The following is a 23,611-nucleotide window of genomic DNA, read 5'->3' as shown; positions in this document are numbered from 1 at the left end:
GTTATAAAAACCAAAATACAATCCAGTTTACTGAAAATGTTAAAATGACTGATAGAAGCTAATATTGCATTAACAAGATAACAATATAAAGTTCATACAATTCATTTTTTGTAAATATTATTACTTTTGCTGTTTACAATTGAACTACGCTACTCTTTATGAATGAATAGAATAGTGTTGCTTTTACTACTGTTTACCAATAACTCGCAGAATAACTTCCTGCATTCACCCTTTGTCCATGCTACAGAATTCACTTTTTATCACATACTTTTTATTTTTCACTTGTTACCACATTCTTACTGATATCGCCATCACACCACCCGCATCGAACTCGAGCTTGCGAAACTATTCTGTTATAGCTTGTTAACACGACTGTGCCGAACAAAGACTCACAGAACTACTTATTGTTCTTTGGTCCCTGGCACTATTTATATCCCTCACCCTATAGAACCATTATCCAACTCGTCTCTTAATTGTTCATGCATAATAATTGTCATCGTCTGCGCCCTTACATTTTTCAATAAATTCTTTAATCTGGTCTGGTAACCTATAAAAGTAATTGCTCAAACATACAATTTTCTTTCACGTGTTTATATAACATTCACTGCTTTCCAACATATAATTTCTTCACTAAGAATTACAATAAACATTTGACAAAGGTTAATAGATACTCTCTCACACTTGGGCATGTTACATAAAATCCACTAAGTATAAATAACACGTATCTGCCGACACCTACAGCAACCAACACTTTTTGTTAATAGTTACAAAACTACAAACGTTTTCAGAAAAAAAGGTTACCGTGTCACTCTTAAAATAAACAGAATGCACTAGATCATTCAGAATACCAGTAAAGTACACAATCCAGAAATATATAAATTAGGTTTCAATTACTGTATAGTGATTGAAACCACCCATAGTACTAACATTACACTATATAGTACGATAGTACTAAACACCATACTATACAGATGTGACACAAATTCACTCAATACAAGAAACATGTACATAAATACTTCTTGCAAAGCACATCCACCAATAAAGTCACATTTTGCAGTTTGTCTCATAACATCAGGAAACATGACAACTATAAATGCAAATTTTACACACACTTCTTGTAAAAACCAAAATCTCAAAAGAACGATATAAAATTTAAAAACACAAAATTTTAACAAAAATAGCAGCACATAATACAAATAAATATATAAATACTGTTAATATGAACAATATACTATTCGATTACACGCATTAATGCTACCGGTAACTGCTACAATTAAAAACGACAGTTTTTACGGAAGAAGTATTTTAAAGTAAGTCATTTAATAATTTTAAATTTAAATGTGGGCTGTTGTAGTGGTACATTAAAAAAAGATTGTTTATTAAAAACTTATTTGTTTCATTTCTAAAAGTATTTATCCCCAGATTGGCGGTGATGCTTTTGTTTATAAAGGTCCGTAATTTGGAGAATAGTATGGGACTGGAATACTTAGAGACAGATTATCGTATCGAACGATTTATTCAGAAATAGTGGTGGGATTAATCGATTCTTTCGATTCGATTCTCAGAAAGGTTTCGTAAAAAAGAATCGTTCGTCCGATTCAATGATTCCTTTCCTTCCCCCCACTACCAGAGCTGTAAACTCTAATGCGCATGCTCTCTTTCTCTTCTTCAGCCAAGTTTAGCAGTTCATCGCTTCGTACTGCTGTTCGATTCAACTGATGCATATATACTAAATGTCTTCGATTCTTCTCTTTTCAACTCTTATTCGACTCCTTCGATTCTCCCTGTTCAACTCTTATTCAACTTCTAGTAAACAATTGATTCTTTTTCAGTTCAATTCGATGTTTAGTAATATAAACGTAGAAGCCTATCACTTCTAATGCGCATGCTCTCTTTCTCTTCTTCACCCATGTTTAGCGGTTCATCTCTCTTCATATTCCTGTTCGACTCAATTGATGTATACCTCAGAAATGTCTTCGATTCTTCTCTTTTTATCTTTATTCGACTCTTAAGTAAACAAACATCTGATTCTTTTTCGGTTGAATACGATTTTTAGTAGCCTATTACTTCTAATACGCATGCCTATTCCCTTCCATCTACCCAACGATTCTCCTTATTTCATCTCTTATTCGATTCCTTTACGAAAACAAGCTTATATCAACAAACCTCATCGCTAAACAGAGAAGGGAAAATTTAAACTGTTACGCACACATTTTATATATCATTATTCTTTTTTCTTTTAATTTCATTCGGGCGGGAAGCTATGTTGCACAATATTAATTACTGTCGTTCTTTTGCGCATACTGTCATGCTCAAGATATATTTTACAATTATTCTTAGTAGACAGATAAAAAACGACAGTCGATTCTGTTTTCCTGGTGAATAATCTTTGTGTGTTCTATTTAGAGTTATGTTTTTAGTTTATTTGGGTACCCAAATAAAAAACGAAATCTACTCATTTTCGTAAGATTTTTTTTACGTTACATAATCAGAAGACGATTTTTTTTCTAAATGTTTATCGGTATTATTTTTTTAAATCATTAGTTTTTACGCAAGTAGATATTTTATAAGCACTTTAAAAAAAAATATTTTGTTTTTAAATTTATAAACATGAGCTGCAGAAAAAGAAGTCACATCTGGACTTGCTTTTCCGAAGCAAGCCCTGGAAAAGCTTTGTGTAATTTTTGCCGTAGTTCAGTATCGTCATATCTATCTCGTCATATTAAAATTAAACACCCAGGAGTTGATATTTCAAGACAAAAAATCCTTGTCCTGATTATGTTTCAGAAACGCAGTATAACTTAAATCCGACTACGTCTACTGCGACTGAACCAAATGAATCCCAGCAATTAGCCCTTAAATTAACAAATCTTGTTGATTCACCTATTCCTTCTTCTGTGCTTCCAACAACATCTTTGTCCTCAAAAAAAAAAAAAAAACACACTAGTTGTCCCTTACTTCCTTTGTTACAAAACCTGTCCCTCAAAGTAAAAGCCGAGCGTTAGATATTCAATTAATTAGGTTAACAACTAAAGAATATCAACCTATTTCACTCGTTGAGGATGAAGAATTCAAGAAGTTTGTTCATATGTTAAACCCTGGGTATTCGCTTCCTTGTCGGAAAACAATTACAATTAGTTTAATTCCACAATTATATGATAGAATTTCTTGTGAAATTCGTAAGTCATTATATAATATAGAAGCATGCGCAATAACCACTGACAGTTGAACATCAGTTTCAAATAATAAATTATATTGCCATAACTATCCATTTCATTGACCATGATTGCAATTTAAAAACCCAATTACTTACTTTTATGGAAATCTGCAGTCAACATACGGCTGAAAACATTGCCATTGAATTACAAGTAAATTCAATGAATGGGCTATTACTGACAAAATAGGAGCGGTTGTTAGTGACAGTGCAGCAAATTTAAAAGCTGCTATTCGCAATTGTCAGCTACGCCATATTCCTTGCTTAGCGCATACAATTAATTTAATTGTCCAAGCAGCAGTGTCTGAAGTAAAAACAACTGTGATAAAATCGAAGGCAATTGTCGAATCCTTTAAACGAAGTTCTCATGCTGCCTCCAAACTGCAAAACATGCATCGACAAATGAATTTTAAAGAATTAAAATTAAAACAGGAAGTGCCTGCCTGATGGAACTCACTCCTGCACATGTTTAATAGATTATTAGAAACAAAAGAACCACTAATTTCGACTATCGCTTTGGTGAATCCTATTCTAAATAATATTTCATTTGATGAGTGGACAGTTATAGTTGAAATGTGCAAATTATTGAAAATGTTTGAAGAGATAACTATTGAAATAAGTTTTCAAAAAACTGTCACTATTTCAAAAATCTGTTTATTGGCGAAAGCGATGACAAGACATGTACTTAACATTAAATCTTCTACTCAGAATTCTGAAATCGTTAAAGTATGTAACAAGATGTTAGACCAATTGCAACATAGATTTAAGGATGTTGAAAATAATAATATTTTGCTTGAAAGCATGCTATTAGATCCTCGCTTTAGAAAACAAGGCCTTAAAGATGAAGCATCTTACCAAAATGCTAACACAAAACATTCACATAAAGTTCGAAGTATTCAGATCGAACAAGGCGATAGGTTTGAAACCGAACAAGAAATTATTGAACCCTCCATTTCAACTGCATGGGAAGATTTTGATAAAAAAGTAACACCAATTTTAACTAATTCAAACCCAACAGTAGCAGGAATTTTAGAGGTAGATAAATATATAAATGAACCGCTCATCTCAAGAACACAAAATCCTCTCTTTTGGTGGAAAGAAAGACGGTTAATTTATCCAAGATTATTTAAAATAATGCAAACTAGACTTTGCATTCCTGCAACCTCTGTTCTCTGTGAACGAATTTTTTCAAAAGCGGGACTGTTAATAACAGAAAGGCGAAATAGACTTACATCAAAGAATTTCGAAAAAAATATATATTTCTACATGTAAATATGTAAAATACTATAAAGTTTATTTGAAAGGTATTAACTAATTATTTATTTTGCTTAATTTTTATTTATTTTTATTATTCTTTTGTGATAATAGAACCAACAATTTTTAAAAACAAAATTTTTGTGTGTGTTGTGTAAGTAACTGTGCGCGATTAGTTAAAACATATAGTAAATATAAAATAACATCGATGTGATAAAAAAAACAAAGACGGAATCAATGGATCGCTTAAAAAGGTATGGGTATGGGGTATATATTAAGGTAAGGTATGGTACAAGCTATATTATTTTAAATTATTCCTTTTGTTATTTATAGTTTTAGAGAAATTAGTTAAAGATAAATTTTCTAGTTATAAATACTTTTACTTGGTCTAGTAGTGAACGTGTTTACGCCAATCAGCTGATTTCGAAATAGAGAATTCTGAGGTTCAAGTCCTAGTAAAGGCAGATACTTTTATACGGATTTGAATACTAAATCGTTGATACCGGTGATCTTTGGTGGTTGGGTTTCAATTAACCACACATTTCAGAACTAGTCGACCTGAGACTACATGACTTCATTTACACTAACACATATCAACCTTATTCACCTTCTGAAGTAATTCCTGACGGTTCTTCCGAAGGTTAACAAGAAAAAAAGATATAAATACTTTTAATGGGTTGAAAAAAAATATATTTGGCTCTCATTCGCAGTTTATGATAAACAAAAATTGTTTTATGAAAATTTAATTGTTTAAGATTAACTGAGTTAAATAGCACAGTTAATGAAAATATTTTATATTCAGAAGTAATAAATTTGCCGAATGTCAATAAACATTAGTGATGGTGATGTAATAAGTATGCGTCACGTGTGGAAAATAATAAATAAATAATAAAATAAACGCAGGCTAGAATTTGGTGTGGTAGGAGGATCCCCCACTACAAGCTATGCATAAGAAAGATTGCTATGAATCGAATCGAATCGTAATTGAGAAAGATTTGGTTTCCCGTCGCCTATCCATTTCATTGTTAAGAATCGTAAAAAGAATCGGTTTCGCCTGCAAACCGATTCTCGATTCTTTCGTTCAGTATAAAAAATCGAATCGAAGGAACGACTTGTTCACGCTTCTTCCCATTACTATTCAGAACAAATCATTCGATAGGGGAATCAGTATTGTGTTGTTGGTAGTGAATAACATTTTCTTTTTTTCTGTTTAGCTTCCGGTAATTACCTTTCAGATAATACTTCAGAGGATGAATGAGGATGATATGTATGAATGTAAATGAATTGTAGTCTTTTACAATCTCAGTTCGACCATTGCTGAGATGTGTGGTTAATTGAAAGGTTATGAATAACCTAAGTTGTGTTAAATTGGCTATGGCAGTAAGCAGTAATGGCATTTATGGCATTAATTCGTAATTTTGGTATTATTGCCTAATAATAATAGAACTAGAGCGTAAGTTTTAAATGTTTAAATAATTTTATTTCGAGTGTGTGTGTAATATTCTACTTTTTTTCTTTCATTATTGTACATGAGGATTTTAGTTAATGTAGATTACATTTTATGTTTATTTTGCCAGTTTTTTTAAGCTGTTTTACAATCCTTAACTGTACAAGCCCGGAAATTGTATCTCTTGTAATGTAAAAGATGTAGACCACAATTTGACGTTTACATCATTGGTTAGTAAATATATTTTCTTAATTACCCCATATTTTGTTTAAGTTTTTTATTGTAATAAATTATTCTAATAATGGTAAACAACATTTTTACATCTCATATCATCCAACCTAGACATAAACTTTAAATTTTTAGAACTACGGTTCTCCAACCTGAACTCAACCTTTTGCCTGAAGAACACATGAATGAACTCAAGAATGTAAAATACCAAAAAATTACAACACACATACTTACTTGGGTTACTTCTACTCAAAAAAATGAATATATTTACTTATTGGTTAAAAGAAAAAAATATACACCATGCAGCTTTCATGAGAAAAACTAAATAACAGCACATAAAACACAAACATAAATAAATCAAAATGTCTCAGATATGTCTTTAAATATATAAACTAAATTTTTGTATAGAGAAAGTTCTATGTAGGGTGAATGGGTAACATTGTCAACAAAGCTGCAATTTACATAGAAGTACTGTAAAATAATGTGTTTGCTTAAAGAAAAAATCACAGATACATTAATTGCAGCAGTAATAGATTAATAAATACAAAAACAATAGTATTAATAAATTCATTAAATTACTACAATTCCATGCATATAAAGGGACAACACTTTAATATTATAAATATATAACCACTATATACTAAATAAATAGATAAATACTTGTTTTGACAAATAAAAGCCACCAATAACTTCCAATTGGAACTACAGTTTAAAACAATAACATTAGTTGTCAAAGAAAATTATCTAGGTAGAGATTGAAAAATTTAACGTAAAACAGATTTTTTTATGTTTAGATTTAATTTTTTTTGCTATTAGAAATGTCATTTCATATAATGCTCATCAGCAACTCTTAGACAGAAGTCGTCAATCGCTTTTCATTTTGTTAGAAAAATTGCATAGCCTGCTATGGGCTTTTCTTTTTGGTAACCTGTCTGAAAATTTCTACAACATAGAACATTTTCATGTACTCAAAAAACATTTGCACCAATAAAAACTTGGACTAAAATGTTGATAACATCATTCAAGACTAGTTTTCAACCAGGTTGATTGAATTCTTTTAATATTTATTAATCACTTACATTGTACAGAGTGCCAACAAAGCCTCTTTCTATATTAAAAAATAAATTAATTGTTTGTCGTTAGTTTATTTAATATTTTTACACAAAAAATGTAGTTTTAAACTATGTATATTTTTAATTTCTGTTTCTTTTTTTAGATTTATGTTAGTTGTTTGAAGCAGTTAGTTATTTGATTTGATGTAGTTATTTGAAGGTTATTATGGGTTACATTAATTTTTGTTTTTGGATTTTTTATTTTGAATTTGGATTTAATAGTGATTTTTTCATCTGTACAATGTTTAGTCTCCTTTTTTTCCTGTTTAGCCTCCGGTAATTACCTTTCAGATATACTTCAGAGGATGATATGTATGAGGGTAAATGAAGTGTAGTCTTGTACAGTCTCAGGTCGATCATTCATGAGATGAAACACAACCACCAAAGAACACCGGTATCGATGATTTAGTATTCAAATCCATGTAAAAATAACTGACTTTACTAGGACTTGAACGCTGGAACTCTTGACTTCCAAATCAGCTGATTTGGGAGGACGCATTCACCACTAGACCAAGCCAGTGGGTTTCCCGCCATATACTGCGTCCTGTGCATGTCACTTCGGTTATTGTGGGAAGGACGTGACAGTTTTGAGTTAAACCATGGAGAATACAAGTGCTTTCACTACTGTTAAGGAGCATTTGGTGGGTTCACGAACATCAGAACACAAAGGAGACAATGACATACCCACTTGAGGGACTTCGCTGTGTGATTTGGATAACCCCGCCATCACGACCAACATTATTCACATGGGGGAAGAAAACCTTTGCAATGAGAAGTGTTCTCGATGCACCACATAGCGGAAGGCCTACGACTCGCACTGAAACTTGTGTTGCTGTGGCGGAATCAATTGAACGATTACTGATGAAGTCAACTCATAAGTGGTCTGCAGAATTAGGCATCCCACAATTGACTATGCGAGACCACATGCGGAAAAACTTGAATGTTTATGTTTTCAGCCATCCTCAGTGAATGAGTTAAATTATTGTGACTTGGAATAACATGTGCATGTGTGTGAAATGCTGCTTGCATGCTTCCCACATGCAAATGATAAAAAATTATGTTCTCTGACGAGTGTGCACTTTATCGTAGCTCACGATATCATAATATCTTTTTTTGGGCAAACGTTATCTGCACTTTTATGAGGAAATTGAGTGCAGTCAGCTGCATGTTATGATTTGGGCAGGGATAATGGCAGTCCATCTGCTTGGACCGTATTTCTTTGACGATTCTGTGAACCAGTGCAACTATCTTCACATGATTAACATGTGATTGCTTCTAGAATTATCGGCAAAAGGAATAGCTGTCAATGTTACACCTCAACAAGACAGTGCTCCACCACATTCTGCTGTGAGTGTTTGCACACGACTAAATGAACTGTTTCCAAACCAACCAATAAATGAACCTTGAAACAAAGGTAACAATGTTATTCACAATAAATGTTAATGTTAACCAGACATAAATGTTGAAATATGCTGTTTTTTATATTCATAACAATGTTTATCTACATATCTAACTGTACTATACTATTAACATAAAAAGGAACTTTTTGCCTTCACTGTATGTGCTCCTCCATTGCCCACAACACAATTTATCAGATGAATTTAATCATTTTCTTCCATTGAAGGATTAAAAATGGTAAAAACAATCTCTGACAGTAATTTTCAGCTAAGCATTCCTTAGTTGCAAATGATAAATTTTTTCTTTGGTAATGCTCCAAAAAGAGTTGTTATACGTTAAGTCTGAACTTCTATGTGGCCATAAATTTCAGAGCCCCTGCCAATTCACCACCCTTAATAATATTCATTTAAAAAGTTCTTTACTGACTGTAATCTGTAGTCTCTGTTTTGTAAAATGGTGGTTGTTTCTATACCAACCAATTGAAGCTGAGGAATAAAAATTTTGAAGCATGTTGAGATATGAAATGCTGTTCCTTGAAAAAAGTATAGACCTATTGAATGTAGTTTCAGATAACCTGTTAATTCATGGAAAGGAACTTTATGTCCACTGTAAACACTAAACAGCTGATTATGAACTGAATAAACAAGTTTTCACAGTCACAAAATGCTTTGTAGAAAACACAATTTTGTAATATTTTTATGTTTCTGCATTCCATAGCTGATAAACTAAATTAGCTAAATGGTTAAAAAGACAAGTAAATGTAAAATATTATATAATATTTTTAATTTTCTGAATATTTTTATACTAAGAACTAGTTTGAGTATTTGAAATTCAATTGTTGCAGGTGGTACATTATAAAATTATGAAGACTGTTTCAGAATTAAGACCCAACAGGCATTTAATAGATGATAATTTTGGTGGATATTTTTTGTCACTAACATCTATACCATCATATAATATAAAATTAGAGTGTGGTGAGTCATCATAAAAATTTATTTTATGTTTGTGAAATATTTAAATATCAAATTTATGTGTAAAAGTGTAACACATTTAACGTATTATAACATTATAAATGTGTTTAATATTGATATGCTTAGCATCCAGTCAACAAAACTGCTTGAATCAATTAAATATAAAATGATAAATATTGAATTAATAAAAGTATCTTTTCATTATCAATCAGATAGATAAAAAAGACTGATATTAGAGTATATTCATGATGCTGAGTACAGTCTGTTTACTTAACTAGATTGTATTCCAGATGTTATACTGTACTTGTTGTGTAACTGTTTCCTTGTAGACTGTGAAGCAATTAAGTTGTTCACTTACAGCCAAAATTGTCAGACATTTTAAATCCAAGTTCATTTGTTCTCAATTGTTTTTCCATTCCATTGTTATTTTAAATTATAGAACTGTATGTAATATGTTGTTAAAACAAATAATCTAGTTAAACAAAATTCTTATTTAATCAAAATGGCAATAATTTTTTAATGGTCTTTGTTATGTTGAAATGAAAAAAGTCCGTAGAAAAAAAAATTAATGTCGGAAAACCCTTTCTGAAACACAAAAGGCACTTGGAAAGTTTAACAATACGTCTTTATTTTTTATAATCCTTCAAAATAGTTTCTATCGCACATCATACACTCTCTAACCTTCAAAACCATTCTTGAAAGAAACCCTGTCATGTTTCATCAGAGATCTGACCACAGTCATTGTTCCTAGCCGTTGTCTTCATTGATATTGGAAGTCATCATCACTTGTAAACTACCTTCCTTTTGTTCTGTTCTTCATCTGGGGGAACACTGAAAAGTCACACGGAGCAAGGTCAGGACTAGGAAGGGTGCTTTATCAGTTCTATTCCAGTTCTAGCCAGATACTGAGAGAAAACTTTGGAACAGAGTGCTGGAGTGTTATCGAGGTGAAGAAACCATCTGCCTATTCTTGAGTTTGGGTGATGCATTTTGAGAGCTTTGACAACTTAGGCAGGAATTTCTTGGTGTACCACTTCCCTGAAACTGTCTTCTGAGCATCCAACACAACTCGTTCTAAAACTCCTCTCACACTAAAAATATGGCCACCATTCTCTTCTGCACTGATCTGGATTTTTGAATAGCTACAAGGTTCTTTCAACTTCAAACACCCACACTTTGTTCTGAGCCTTGGTTAGAATGTCATATTAGTATAACCAAGTTTTGTCAGCTGTCACAATACTATTCACATAGGAAAATTTCCCATTTTCAAATTTTTTCAGTATTTCACAGCACCATGAACCACAACATGAATTTGATTTGACTGTCAAGTTATGGGGCATCCAAAGGGATCTCCACATCTTGAGCATTTGTTTTCTGATAAAATTGAATGTTATTCTGTATTTTCCATAGCTTTCTAACTTGTAGGTGGTTGTGCAGAATAACATGAACTGCTGATGCATTATTGTCCAAGGATATTAATATTAATATTGTCCAAGGTATTATTTGATGGTAGGTCACACACCTGCAGTTTTTCATACCGTAGCAATACTTCCTTCAATTACAGATGAAGACAGTCAACCTGTCCTTAGAGCATTCTCAAGGCCAAAATTTCCTCTTTCAAACTCTCAGTAATATTGTTGTACAATGATGACAATCCTCTCCCACCACAGGAGGAATTTCCTCTAAACACTGATTAACACTTAACCCACATACAAAATTGCCTGATATTCAGTTTTCAACCACGATGACATCATTACCTATTTTCACTAACATAGCTAAAAAACAAGTGACACTTAGACAGTGTCTAGAGCAGTTATAGTGAAGGTTGGGACCTGTCTAAACACAAACTAACTTGTGACTACCTATGATGATCCGTTCCGTCATATTGCAAAACTTTCCTAGTGTCCCTTTATATTTAAGTACTTATTTTTAAATTATTTCTTAATTTATGTATTTAATGTTTAAATTATACTACCAGGAAAAAACATTGACACTTTTTATGGGTGATTACATAATTCCTAGAATCTTTTTTTATGTAAATTAAAGTTTCCAATGATAGTGAAGAAAATAACAAATTTGGTAAAATTTTTTCATCTATTGGTTTGTAAGATATTAATCCATAAGTTTTTTCCTCATCTGATAAATATTAGAATACAGTAATTTTAACAACATAATTAAAAACTTTTAATATTTTATTTTTTAACGTAGCTGATGTGCATAAAATTATAGATGCTTTACTCTGTGGTGTTACAAAATATGAGTAAAATAGTATTAAATCAGCTCTTACTGTTACACTTAACAATTTTTGATACTAGTTTTTTTATAAAACGATTGCAAAATTTAATTCAATTTTTGTATGCCTCTTTAAATTAAACTAGTTGAAATTTTTCCATGCAATGAATCAGCTGATTAATACAGACACTATGAAATCAAGGGAATTTCAAACCGCAAAGCTTTTTATAGAGCTGCAGATAAAAATTATAGTTATAATTTTTATTAAAAGAGTACCTTTCTGTTAAAATTGAGTGTCATTCTATATTTCCTGTAGAAATTAATTTTAACTTTGAAGTTTAAAGTAGTTTGAAATTTTCTTTTGTGTTTATAAATATATTTTTATATACTTTTTGATATCTAACTTACTATATTTGTAGTATGATTAATTCCATAATATTAGTGTGATATATGACTTACTATGTTTATAGTATGATTAAGGTCATAAATATTAGTGTAAAATAAATAAAAGAGTATTTTCATTTGAGCTAATGCTGTTTAATACAGTTAAAGGGCTGTTCTATTAAAAAACTGCCTTTATTCCTTGAGGAAATTTTTTTTTTCCATGCAACTTACGTAATTGTATCAATGATAGCTTATAATGGTTTAAAAATTTTATTTGTAAAATTGTTTATTTTAAAAATTTTAAATTTTTCTGTAAAATAGTTTTTTTGTTTAAATATTTTATTTGTAAAATAGCTTTATTTCTAAATATTTTATTTCAGCATGAAGAATGCTCATTCATTTCATGATCATCCACTTTGATGTGATATTTTTATGCATATTTGTTAAAAATCAGTGATTCTAAAAAAATTGTTAAAAAAATTATTTATGTAAATAATTTAATAAAAAATCCGTATGCTTACATTATGTTTCAATAAATAAATGTTGTAGGAAAACATTATTACATTTGCAGTTTGTTATAACATGTAATAACAAAAGTTTTTTTTACGTATGTACAGTGATGTATCTGTAATTTACATACATAGTAACAATTATGTAATAGTACATTAACTTAATACAGCAATGTATCTGATTATTTAGTGTAGTACTAATACAATAACATTCCATTTTTAAATCCTAGGATGTAAGAGTATTTTAATAACTATAAGAAATGAAGATGATGTCTGTATGACAAATTTGCTTTTTACTTGAATTTTAAATTAATGCAAATTAATATGTTTTCTAATCATTATTTGATATCAATTTAGGTTAAAATTGATAAAAAAAGTGAAATATTTAAGTGTATGTCGTTTACTGGTAAATAATTTGTTGGATTTATGGAATAATAAGATTGATTAGAAAGTTGGAATTTCCAGATGTTTTTACATCAGTGTTACTACTGTAAAGTTATAAAATTTAATTCCTGATATAAAGTTATTTGTACATTTATATGGAACATCATTTTATTCTACATGTAGTATCAGATAGTTTTGATATGCGATAACCAGTGGCATTCTGGAAATCTTATATTTCATTGAGTCATCAGATATTGATAAAACAGTTAAACATTGTGTTATAGAAACTTTGATATTCTATGAGGAGTTAAGTCTATATTCTTTACTTAAGGAATATTGTTTTTAAATATCAAATGTGCATGACCTTAACTTTTTTGTTTCCAGATATTGATCAAGTATATCCAAGTGATGAACAGTATACTTACATTCATGCAAAACTTTTCAGTTTACACAACCATTTATTTCATGATCTTTGGTCAAAAAATAGTCTGTTTATTATTGATACGGCATGGAAAGTTCAGAAATGTGTCCTCAATAGTGGTGTAAGTAATTAGGTACAATATATGTAGGTGTACAATAAATGTTAGGTACTTTCTTTTTAAGGAGGGATTAGGAAGCTTTATCCTCAACAAGCTTATTCATGGGCTTATTATGATGCCTTAAGATAAGAAAGAGTTTTTGTGTACATCTACAGATTCAAGATATCCCCTATCATATCATACCAAAATTACAGAGGCTCTGCAGATCCTAGCAAACCTAATATTATTGACTCACAAATCCTCAGTACTTGCCACATTGACAACATTCGACACAGTATAAACATTAGATTTTTTTTTTACAGATATTAGATTTCCTAATACTCATCTACTTGTCATCTAAGAATTACATTTAAAAACAATATAATAAAATATCCAGTGGCTGGAAATACATAATGATATGATGATGATGGCGGTGCTGTGTTCAGAACTATTAGAGAACTTATGATGTTGTTGTTCCCTGGTGTGTGGGATTCCCATCCACTAAAAAACATAACCTACATTTGCAGGCAATTAATACACCCCAGAACCACTTACTTCCGGGGTTAGTGTCTAGACTTGCCTTCTCATGCACCTGCTGCTTTTTCTTGCTTATTTCTTTCCGGTTCAACTGTTCCTCTTCCGTCCTGGTTCTTTTTCTTCGTTCTTAGTATTGATTTTACAAAACATGCAATCTTCTGCCAATTACACTCACTGGTGAGCATCTTCTTCACCAGAGTTTCCGGCATTATATCTCTAATATCAGCTTGCGACTGGTCTCTGATGGTGTTCTATCTATTGCATCCAAAAAAGGTGTGCTCTGCATCATCTTCTTTTACATTGCTATATGAGCACCCACAATTATTGGTTTTGCTCATCTTAAAAATATAAGGTGGTCACAGTTATTAAAATAACCATGACTGGACCAGAGCTGCATCAGATAGTAGTTTACCTCGCCAAATTCACAGTTATACCATCTGTCCAGGTCCCCCACCAGCCAGGCGGTCCATTTGCCCCTCTTCTCATTATTCCATCTTTTACCAGTTCTTCATGGCCTTAGTCCTGGTCAGTTGCCTTAGCTGATCCTTTGGTGCTTCAGATCTCTTCTGATAGGCCTCTGTCCTTGCCAGTGTCAGCTGGCTGGTCAATTGGAATCACTCCTTCTACCATTTTTGCTGGTTTCAACACTGTATGGCACAGTGATGTGATCCTCATCACCCCCCTCCTCTGCACGGATGCCATGTGTCTCCTAGGTTTCCTTCTATAATGCCTCTGCCCATATTTCACTACCATATAATAGTATGGAGTGGTGATGGTCATTAGTAACCTTCTGCTCTGTGTGGATCCACCAGTATTTGCCATGAGGCAGCTTAATGCTGTTGTTATCTTTGCTGGTTTAGTTGTGGCATACCTGATTTGATTTCCAAACATCAGTTTGGTGTCAAGTGTGACTCCCAGGTACTCAACTGCTTCTTTGCATTTGATCCTTTCAGCCTGTCCAATATCCAGCTCAGTATTGGTTGGGAATCCATCATCTGGCAAGTAGAACCATTTTCATCTTCTCCATAGCCAATTGAGTTCATGTCCTTCCATCCATAATTCTACTCTTCACATCAGCTGGTTTACATTCACCTGTATCCTGTGCAACTATTGTAGCAGTTACATCATAACCTATCAGGTATGTATTTTCCGGTGATATGTATCTTCCAGTGACACTGTGTGGAGATGACCATCATATGCCACATCTCACATGGGCCCAGTATTGGCTCTTGTGAGGCCCCCGCAGTGATATTTTTCAAGAAAGGTCCTTCTGTGGTTTGGTACACCAATTTTCTTTGGCTGAGGTATCTGTCAATCATTCGTAGCAGGTATTGTGTTGCTCTGAATTTTTTTCCCAGAGCCACCATTGTATCGGTCCATCTAACTGAGTTAAAGGCATTTTTAACATAGAGCATTACCAATAGGGTTGACTTCCTAGTATGTTGGTTGCCACTTGATACTTCTAGGATTGCATTCACAATCCCTTCAATCAGTTAAGGGTTGAGCAGCCTCTTCTGAATACATATTGTCTCTTCAAGAAGTCCCTTGCGTTCTGGATTGCTATTATAAGTCATTGTTTCAGGAAACTAGTAATTTTTCTGAGGTATTGAATGTACAGAGGGGTTGATAAGCTGATTGTGTATATGTTTCTCCTTTTCCCTTATCAGTATGAGTCTCTGAACCTTCAGTTATTTGGGAAGATGCTGTCAAAGAGGTATTCATTATACATTCTAAGGAACAAAGGTGACTTGTGTCTTACTATAACGTTAAGCACCTACGTAGGAATGTCATCCAGGCCCGGTGCTTTCTTGTTTTGCATACTATTCACTACTTCCCTGAGGTCCTCCTCTATGAAGAGTAGTATATCATCAAGGTTTTTTTGTCGTTGTTAGTTCGGTTCTTCTATTGTGGGTGGCGAAAAGTGTATTCACGATGTTCTGCATGGGCTTTGGAGTCATTGGCAGATTTGGTTGTTGTGCTGCCAGTTGTCAAATTATCACCCATTCCCCAGGGCTGTTCATTAACTTGTTCTCGGAGGGTCTTCCATTTATAATACTTTTGCTCTTCCTTATTGCATCTCGAAGCTGTTTCTTGGCTGTCTTGTATTCGAAGTGGAATAGTATTTGCAGCAGAATGTCTCTCTTCTTCATCCTGGTGGCTGTGCATTTGATCTGTAGGCAGTTCTTCCTAAGCTTCCCGAAGTCCTCATTCCACCATTAAGCTGGTTTTTTCCTGTCCATTACTCATTTATTTCTTGGCATGGCTTGTTCACATGCATGTCTTATGAGGCACATTATGACGTTAACGAACTTCTTGGAAGATCCTATTGTTTTGAGTATCACTCTCTTTCCTTGATCTGTCACCTTTGTTAGTTTGGTTTCATGGAGCCTAGTTTGATGACTTCCATCTTGTTCTGGTTCATTCCTTAACATGCATGGTTCCATCAGGACCTCAAAAAGGATATACTGATTGTCACTACCTGTACATTCCTCTATCACTTCCCAATACACAATCCTCTGTAATATATTCTCAGAGGCTAGAGTAATGTCAGGGATGGACCATTCATAACCAGGTCTTCCAAAGTTTCCAATGTTTCCTTCATTACTGACTCTCAAATTCATCCTAGCTGCTATTTCCAGCTTTTATTTACCTCTTGAGTTTATCACAGCCATTCCCCACTAAATTGCCCTGGCATTGAAATTGCCCTGGCATTGAAATTGCCAGCAACTACTGGGCCTTCAACATCCCAGTTGTGTTCGCCAGTGCACCTAGTTTCGTCCAGAATTCATGAATTCTGGACGAAACTAGGTGCACTGGCGTTACAGTGTTCAAGTCCTAGTAAAGATAGTTATTTTTACACGGATTTGAATACTAGATCGTGGATACCGGTGTTCTTTGGTGGTTGGGTTTCAATTAACCACACATCTCAGGAATGGTCGAACTGAGAATGTACAAGACTACACTTCATTTACACTCACACATATCATCCTCATTCATCCTCTGAAGAATTATCTAAACGGTAGTTACCGGAGGCTAAACAGGGAAAAAAAGAATTCATGAATTGTCTTGTTTGGATTAAGATAGCAGCTGATGTATATGATATCCCAGCTGCTCACCAGATGAATCTTTTTTCAGCCCTGTGTTTTTCAACGGCGGGAATATTCTTGTTCTGTGGGATCCAAAAAAAAAAAAAAATAGCCGTGTCCCTGGGTTACTGGGTACCAATTCCTTATATCTTGAACTCAGTGCTGTTCATTGATAATTAGCAGGTCGACTCTGTAGTCTAATATGAATTAATTCAATAGGTTGTCTGCTATTCTGCTTCTATGAAGATTTCCTTGCAGGATTTTAAAATTATAATGCAGGTTTTTGGTCTTCTTTTTGGCTCTGCCCAACACTTCTGTAAACACTAGGCAGGATCCTGTCCCTGGAGTATATCTGGTCAATTCCTGCTCAAGTTTTCGCTCAGCACAGAAGTAACATGTGGGATCAGCCTTGCACTCCTTCCTGGTGTGATCTCACTCCACATTTCATATAGAGCCTATCACATCATCTATTTGGGTCTTTGCGTTCAGATTGATAGTGCCCATAGCCAAAGCATGAATAACATTGCTCTGCTGTAATTTTCTGGTGCAATACAGTTGACCCAATTTTGATATGGAAAGATTCCAGCAGTTTGATGGCAGATTTCTCAGACATCTTGATTATAGCCATTTTCTGTTCCCTCATGTTGGCTTGTGTTAATGTTAGTCTGATCTCCCCAAGGGATATTATCCTCTTTTGAATTGCCCCCTGCACTTCCTCAGCTATCTATATTTCTGATTTGTAGGGTGATCTTTGGTTCCAGATTATTGATGTGAGAGTTCTAGCCAAGAATGTCTTTCAGGGCTTGCCCGAAGCTGTCCTTATCCTTCGTGCTTACTTCCAGTTCAATTAGAACATTGCCTGTTCAGTGTTTTAATTTCCATCCCAGTTAAGATCAAGACCAATGTCTTGATCTTAACTTTATCCAGTACTTCAGCATAGGACTTAGTTTGTGCAGGTCTTATGAGTATGGCATCTGATCAACGTCTTAGCCTCCTTGAATTATTCTTTCCTTTTCTTGATTTATTTTTTTGGAGCAGTTTAAAGAGTCTTCTTCCCTCATTGGCTCTTGAGAAATTCTTTTTTTCCTTTTCACCCATCTGCTGCACCGAGCCTTTAACTGCTGCTCTCTTCAATGTCATGACTGGGGGAATCAACATAGATGTGGCAAGGTATTGTTGCTGCATCATTCACCATTGTAGATTTTCCCTTCACTTTTGATTGAAAGGATTGTGTCAGTGGAGTTCTCTATTGTGCAGAGGCCCATTTTTGCCTCTTTTCTGTCATTTTTGTGATGAGCAATAGCCGCTTTCATTGTTTTAAAGGCCTCTGATGTGCTCTGAGGGTCTTGTCTTCTTGTTTTATCCATTTTTTGAGTTCTTCATAAGATTGTGAGTTTGCCACTATGCTGTCTCCATATGTAGTGCCTCCCAAATGTAGGGGAGTTGACAATAGCCACTACCCCAATTGTGCTTCAGCCAAACAATAATAATATACATTAACCAACAGTTATACAAAATTTCTTACATTCCAGGAAAGATGATTATTGTTTATTTCAAAACCACATAGAAACAAAGCAAAAATCATAGAGCTGTTGGAGGATTTTAGATTGACTAACTGATCATAATCCCATATGATTAGTTTTATGTCTTTTAAGGATCATAATCCTTTACTATTGTGCCTTCATGAAATCCATTAGCCTGACAAATGTGAAAGTAAACATCATTAAAATTAACAGTTACAGTTAGAAAATATTCACTAACAGTGCTGGTGTATGTTAAAATTATTAAGAATCACTTTATGTTAGTAATCAATAAATCTCAACTGCTAGCCCGGTGTTACATTTTAATATAAGTGTACTTTGCTATCTGTAGCAAATCAGCTTATACTCTTTGTATCATAACTGTTGTTTTATTTTATGTTACTTTTTCACTAAATTATCATTAGCCTGTGATGATAATTTGCAGTGATAAATGTGAATAGTTTAATAACATATACATGATTAAGATTTTGTTGTAGTTTCTTCTTCCTTCAGGTAACTTTTTCCTATATTTTCAATAAAAACAGAACTTGTCAAAAATCTTTGTCTTCAGACCCCAACATCTTTATATTCATTGAATTTACGTTTTGTTTTAGATTAAACTTAAAGAGCATGTTTTTTCCTTATATCTGAAGATCTTTTAATTCTATGATTTTAATTTGGAAATCACTAAGGTGTCTGGTTCCATCTTAAATAGTTTGATATCTAGCTTAAAGGATCTTGTTACTATTCAGTTGGAGATACTTCCTAACTGTTTTAGCATTTATATATTTATGAATCCATCCAAGCAATAAAATAAGAAAGATAGTTTTTTGTCTAATCAATTTATTTTTTGCAGTAAATAACTTATCACAGGTACCATCATCATTAGTTCTATTGGTAACACTGAATTAAAAACAGATACACGTGTTTTATTTTTCTAAATTAAATTAAAAATTTAAAAAGCCAATGTTTAAAAAAATAACAGTTTTTTAATTTAATTTCATACCAAAAAAAGTAATTTAATTACACATATTATTTTATTAAAAATTTTTTTAACTTTTTAAAAAAATAAACTTATAGTAAACCAAATTATTATTCAGTTTCCACTTGGATTTATCTAAAAAGAGGTTTGCGCACTGTTTTAATACTGCTATTTTTTTTATTTATTTCTTTATCCAAAAGTGAAAAAAAATTAAAATTTTAGAAAATTCTGATCAAACCCTTCATTATTTTAATTTTTAAGACATTTCTTGATTACTATTATATCCATTTTGTATTACTTTCCCATCTAGCGCTACAGCAAAGTTATAACTGTAGAAGGGAAAGCATTGTAATGAATCCAATTCGGGCATATGTGGTTTTCATTGGATCTTGATGTTTTGACACCCAAAGAATCCAAAAAACTGGATGGAAATTTTCTGGATGTTTGTATGTACCATGTGCATGTTCAGTGTCTTACACCTTATATCTTCAGAACTACTGGGCCGATTTTCACCAAACTTGGTCAGATTAGTTCTATATATGGGGCATTGTTGCCATTAAATTTTCAACTTAAAAGGTTGAAGGGGTGAGGCTGTAGAGCAAGGTCACCCTCAAGTGACTTTTCGGCTAATTAGGGTCTTATTTTAGGCACATTTGTTAACAATTAAAAATTATTTACAAATAATATTTGCAAAAAATGTTTTCAAAATTGTACCCACACCCTAAAAAATGCTCTAAACTAGTGGCTAAATGGTTATACTGTGTCAATAGTACCCCTTGTCACAACAAACAACATTAGTGTAATACTCATGTGTGTAGTTGTACAGCTGTACAAAAAGTATTATATTTAAATAAAATTATAAATATTTTAAATTAAGTTTTTGGTACGTATGTGTGTGTGTAAGCCGTGCATCAGAAAAAAAACCACTTGTCGGGAAAGTCCTTAAAGTTGCTGACAACTTTGTTGTTAGCTTTTTTTACTACTTCTTGTAATACATTAAAAATTTATCTTTCTAGTCTATTTCATTTTGCAGGTTTACATAAATTTAACATTAAATACATGTTTGAAAAAAATAGTCTACCATTGTTGACAAATATTGAAGCTATTAATTTTAAAAGGGATAAGAAAATATTAATTTTTCAATTTTGTATTCCTTACAAGTTATAATCTTTAATGTAAATTCCATTTTGGTTTTATTTTTAGATTCTATTCCTTAAATTCCTATTCCTAATTCTAATTCCTATTCCTAATTCTATTCCTATAATTTTTTTGTAGGTTTTGCCATTTTGTTTACTTATTTCCAAACAAGAGTAGTGGTGTTGAAAATTGTATAGTTTTATCAAATTTGATAACTTGAAGTTTTCATTTTGGAAAGGAGATGAGGAAATTTTGTTTCTCTCCTTTCCTAAGGTTGGTGGGCCATATTAAGACATATAGGTTTAGCTAATTTGATGATAGAAGGTAAAAATCTGTAAAGGAAATATAGATTATAGAGTCCAATCTATAAAGCAAATAATTGAGGAAGTGGTAAATACATTGAAGGTTGAAGATTAGCACATAGCAGAAAGAAATTGAAAGTAGGACTGTTAGTAGGACTAGTTAGTAAACTAGTTCAGTATGAATAAAAAAGAAGCAGTTGCCTCTAGAAGTGAGGTTCAGAAGTCTAAACCTATGCGTGAACTTTGTAATATTGTTAAAGATAATTGTTTAACGCACAGTCTCGTACTATAAAAAGGGCTGAGAACAACAGAATTAAGGGTTAAAAGTTAGTTGTATTGAAAATTTGGTCAGTCTACAGATTAAAATGGGAGTTATAATTAATTTTAAAATAAGTTACTGCAAATCTTGTAAATCTGAGAATTTGGTCTATCTTAATTCACTGTCTTTTTATACAAATTTTAGATAAATATGTTAGATATTTAAATTAATTATTAATTATAAATTATTATTATTAATAATTATTATTAATTATATATTATTAATTATAATATTATTAATTATAAATTAGATATTTTTTAAATTAGTATCTTTTTAAAATCATGCATGTAGAATTATATATGCATAGAATAGGTTTTGACTTTTATAAGAGATGCAGATAAGTGTAAAGTGCCGATTGTTTAATAAAAATAATTACTGACAGCGGTGTAGTTAGTGAGAATATTCAGTAAAAAGGAATTAAATATCAAGACTGATAAGAAGAAGTAATTTCCTTTTTGTAAGTTTGTTATGAAATAAGTACCAGAGGAATATATTTAAATTAATAGGAAAACCAAAAAAAGTATAAAAATAAAGAAAATCAGAAACTGGTTTTTGTGTTAAAATGGTAGAAGTGTTAATAATATAGTGATACTTTTTTATGGTAAACCTTTTCTTACAATATTTGCTGACCAAGTTGTAATTTATTTAACTTTTCTTAAAAAGTACACTAATCCAGTTATCTTAGAAGAAAGTTTCTTAATATTGTAAATAGTGTGAATCCTGATGCTATTGTTTATACGGACAGCTCTAAATACAATAATTCTGTTGGCTGTGCTTTTGTGGTTGGCAACATGTTCTCGGTCTTCCCAGCATCGCCAGTGTTTTTGTCACAGAGCTGTATGCTATTAATAAGGTCTTAAATATACTTAGCCCAACATTCTGACACGTACTTCTTTGTTCAGATTCATGAGTGCCTTGTAGGTGATCAGTGACATCAATCACCCTGTTTTCTGTGAGATACAGTCTATTATTTTTGAAATGACTCAGAGTAAGTTAAGTGTGAGCTTCTGCCGGATTCTTTGCCGTATTGGAATTTCAGGAAATGAGTGCGCTGATTGTGTAGCTGTAGGGTCTTATTTGTAGCCTCCTTTCACAAATCACATTGTTGTGGACAATCTTGCCTGTTTTCTGAAAAGGGTGGTTTGTGATGAGTGCCAAAGTGAATGGAATGCTACCATCAACAATAAACTTCATATGGTTATGAACGCTATGTCATCATGGAGCTCTTCATGCAGGAATAACCATCATGAGGAGGCTATTATTTGCCATTTGTGAATAGTGCACCCTATTCTTCAACCTACTCATGGACACTTCATGAATCAGACCGATGCACTCATTTGTGTTTGCTGAGACTGCCAACTAATGATATATCATATCATTATGGACTGTGACTGTTATGTGGCATTGCGTTTAAATTAGGGGTATCTGAAATATTCTAGAAAACAATATGACACTGTTATTAAATATCTTGTTACTTCTTAAAACCTTGCATTTGTATTTGAATATTTAATTTTTAATATAATATATTTTTTAGTGTTTTATAATGTGTTTATTTTTTTACTAGTTTTCCTGTTATAATGTGTTTTTGATTCTTAATTTTATTTTTTATATTTCTATTATTTAGCTTATATCTCTGTTACACTTGGTGTTGGTCACATTGAACTAGTTTGTTGATTTTAAAAGCATTGCACCCAGGTGCTAATAATGAAGCTTTGTTGTGTGCCCCAAAATGCCAAAAAAATTGATCTAACAACTTCATTGATGTTTGAAAATATTCCATTTTACAGGCAATTCCTATAAAGGCAAATTTGGTTGTATTACCTGACTGACTCATTAGATTGTTATCTTCTTTATAAAAAATTATTGAAAAAATTGTTCATCAGTTTTTATGTAAGTTTTTATTACCTCCTAATTTTTTATTTCTCTGCAGTTCAGTTTTTGATCTAATCATAGCAGTATGTACAATTTTAGAATATTTGATGATATTTGTAAAGCTATGGATTACAGATTTTTGAGCTTTTTTATACTGTTTGATTTTTAGCGAAGTGATTTGTTTTCATTATTTTCATTTAAATAG

The 23,611-nt window shown here is 32.3% G+C and overlaps 1 protein-coding gene across 4 annotated transcripts in view; it reads left to right on the top strand.

The window, feature by feature from the left end:
* Positions 1-5,528: 5,528 nt before the first annotated feature.
* The window catches only part of LOC142331543 (nudC domain-containing protein 1), a 108,156-nt gene continuing 90,073 nt past the window's right edge, over positions 5,529-23,611 (top strand). Inside the window, exons 1-3 of one of the 4 annotated variants that reach the window (XM_075377546.1) lie at positions 5,529-5,688; positions 9,498-9,627; positions 13,518-13,675. In XM_075377546.1, the coding sequence (XP_075233661.1) occupies positions 9,516-9,627; positions 13,518-13,675 (270 nt within the window). In that variant the 5' untranslated portion in view covers positions 5,529-5,688; positions 9,498-9,515. Of the gene's footprint in view, positions 5,922-9,497; positions 9,628-13,517; positions 13,676-23,611 lie in introns of all 4 variants that reach the window. The other 3 variants (XM_075377551.1, XM_075377533.1, XM_075377538.1) reach the window with 3 other exon arrangements.

This window comes from Lycorma delicatula, chromosome 1, assembly GCF_047948215.1.
Source record: "Lycorma delicatula isolate Av1 chromosome 1, ASM4794821v1, whole genome shotgun sequence".
Classification (NCBI taxonomy): Eukaryota; Metazoa; Arthropoda; class Insecta; order Hemiptera; family Fulgoridae; genus Lycorma; species Lycorma delicatula.
Note: the sequence above shows the minus strand (reverse complement) of the source record. Positions and strands in the feature narration are given on the sequence as shown.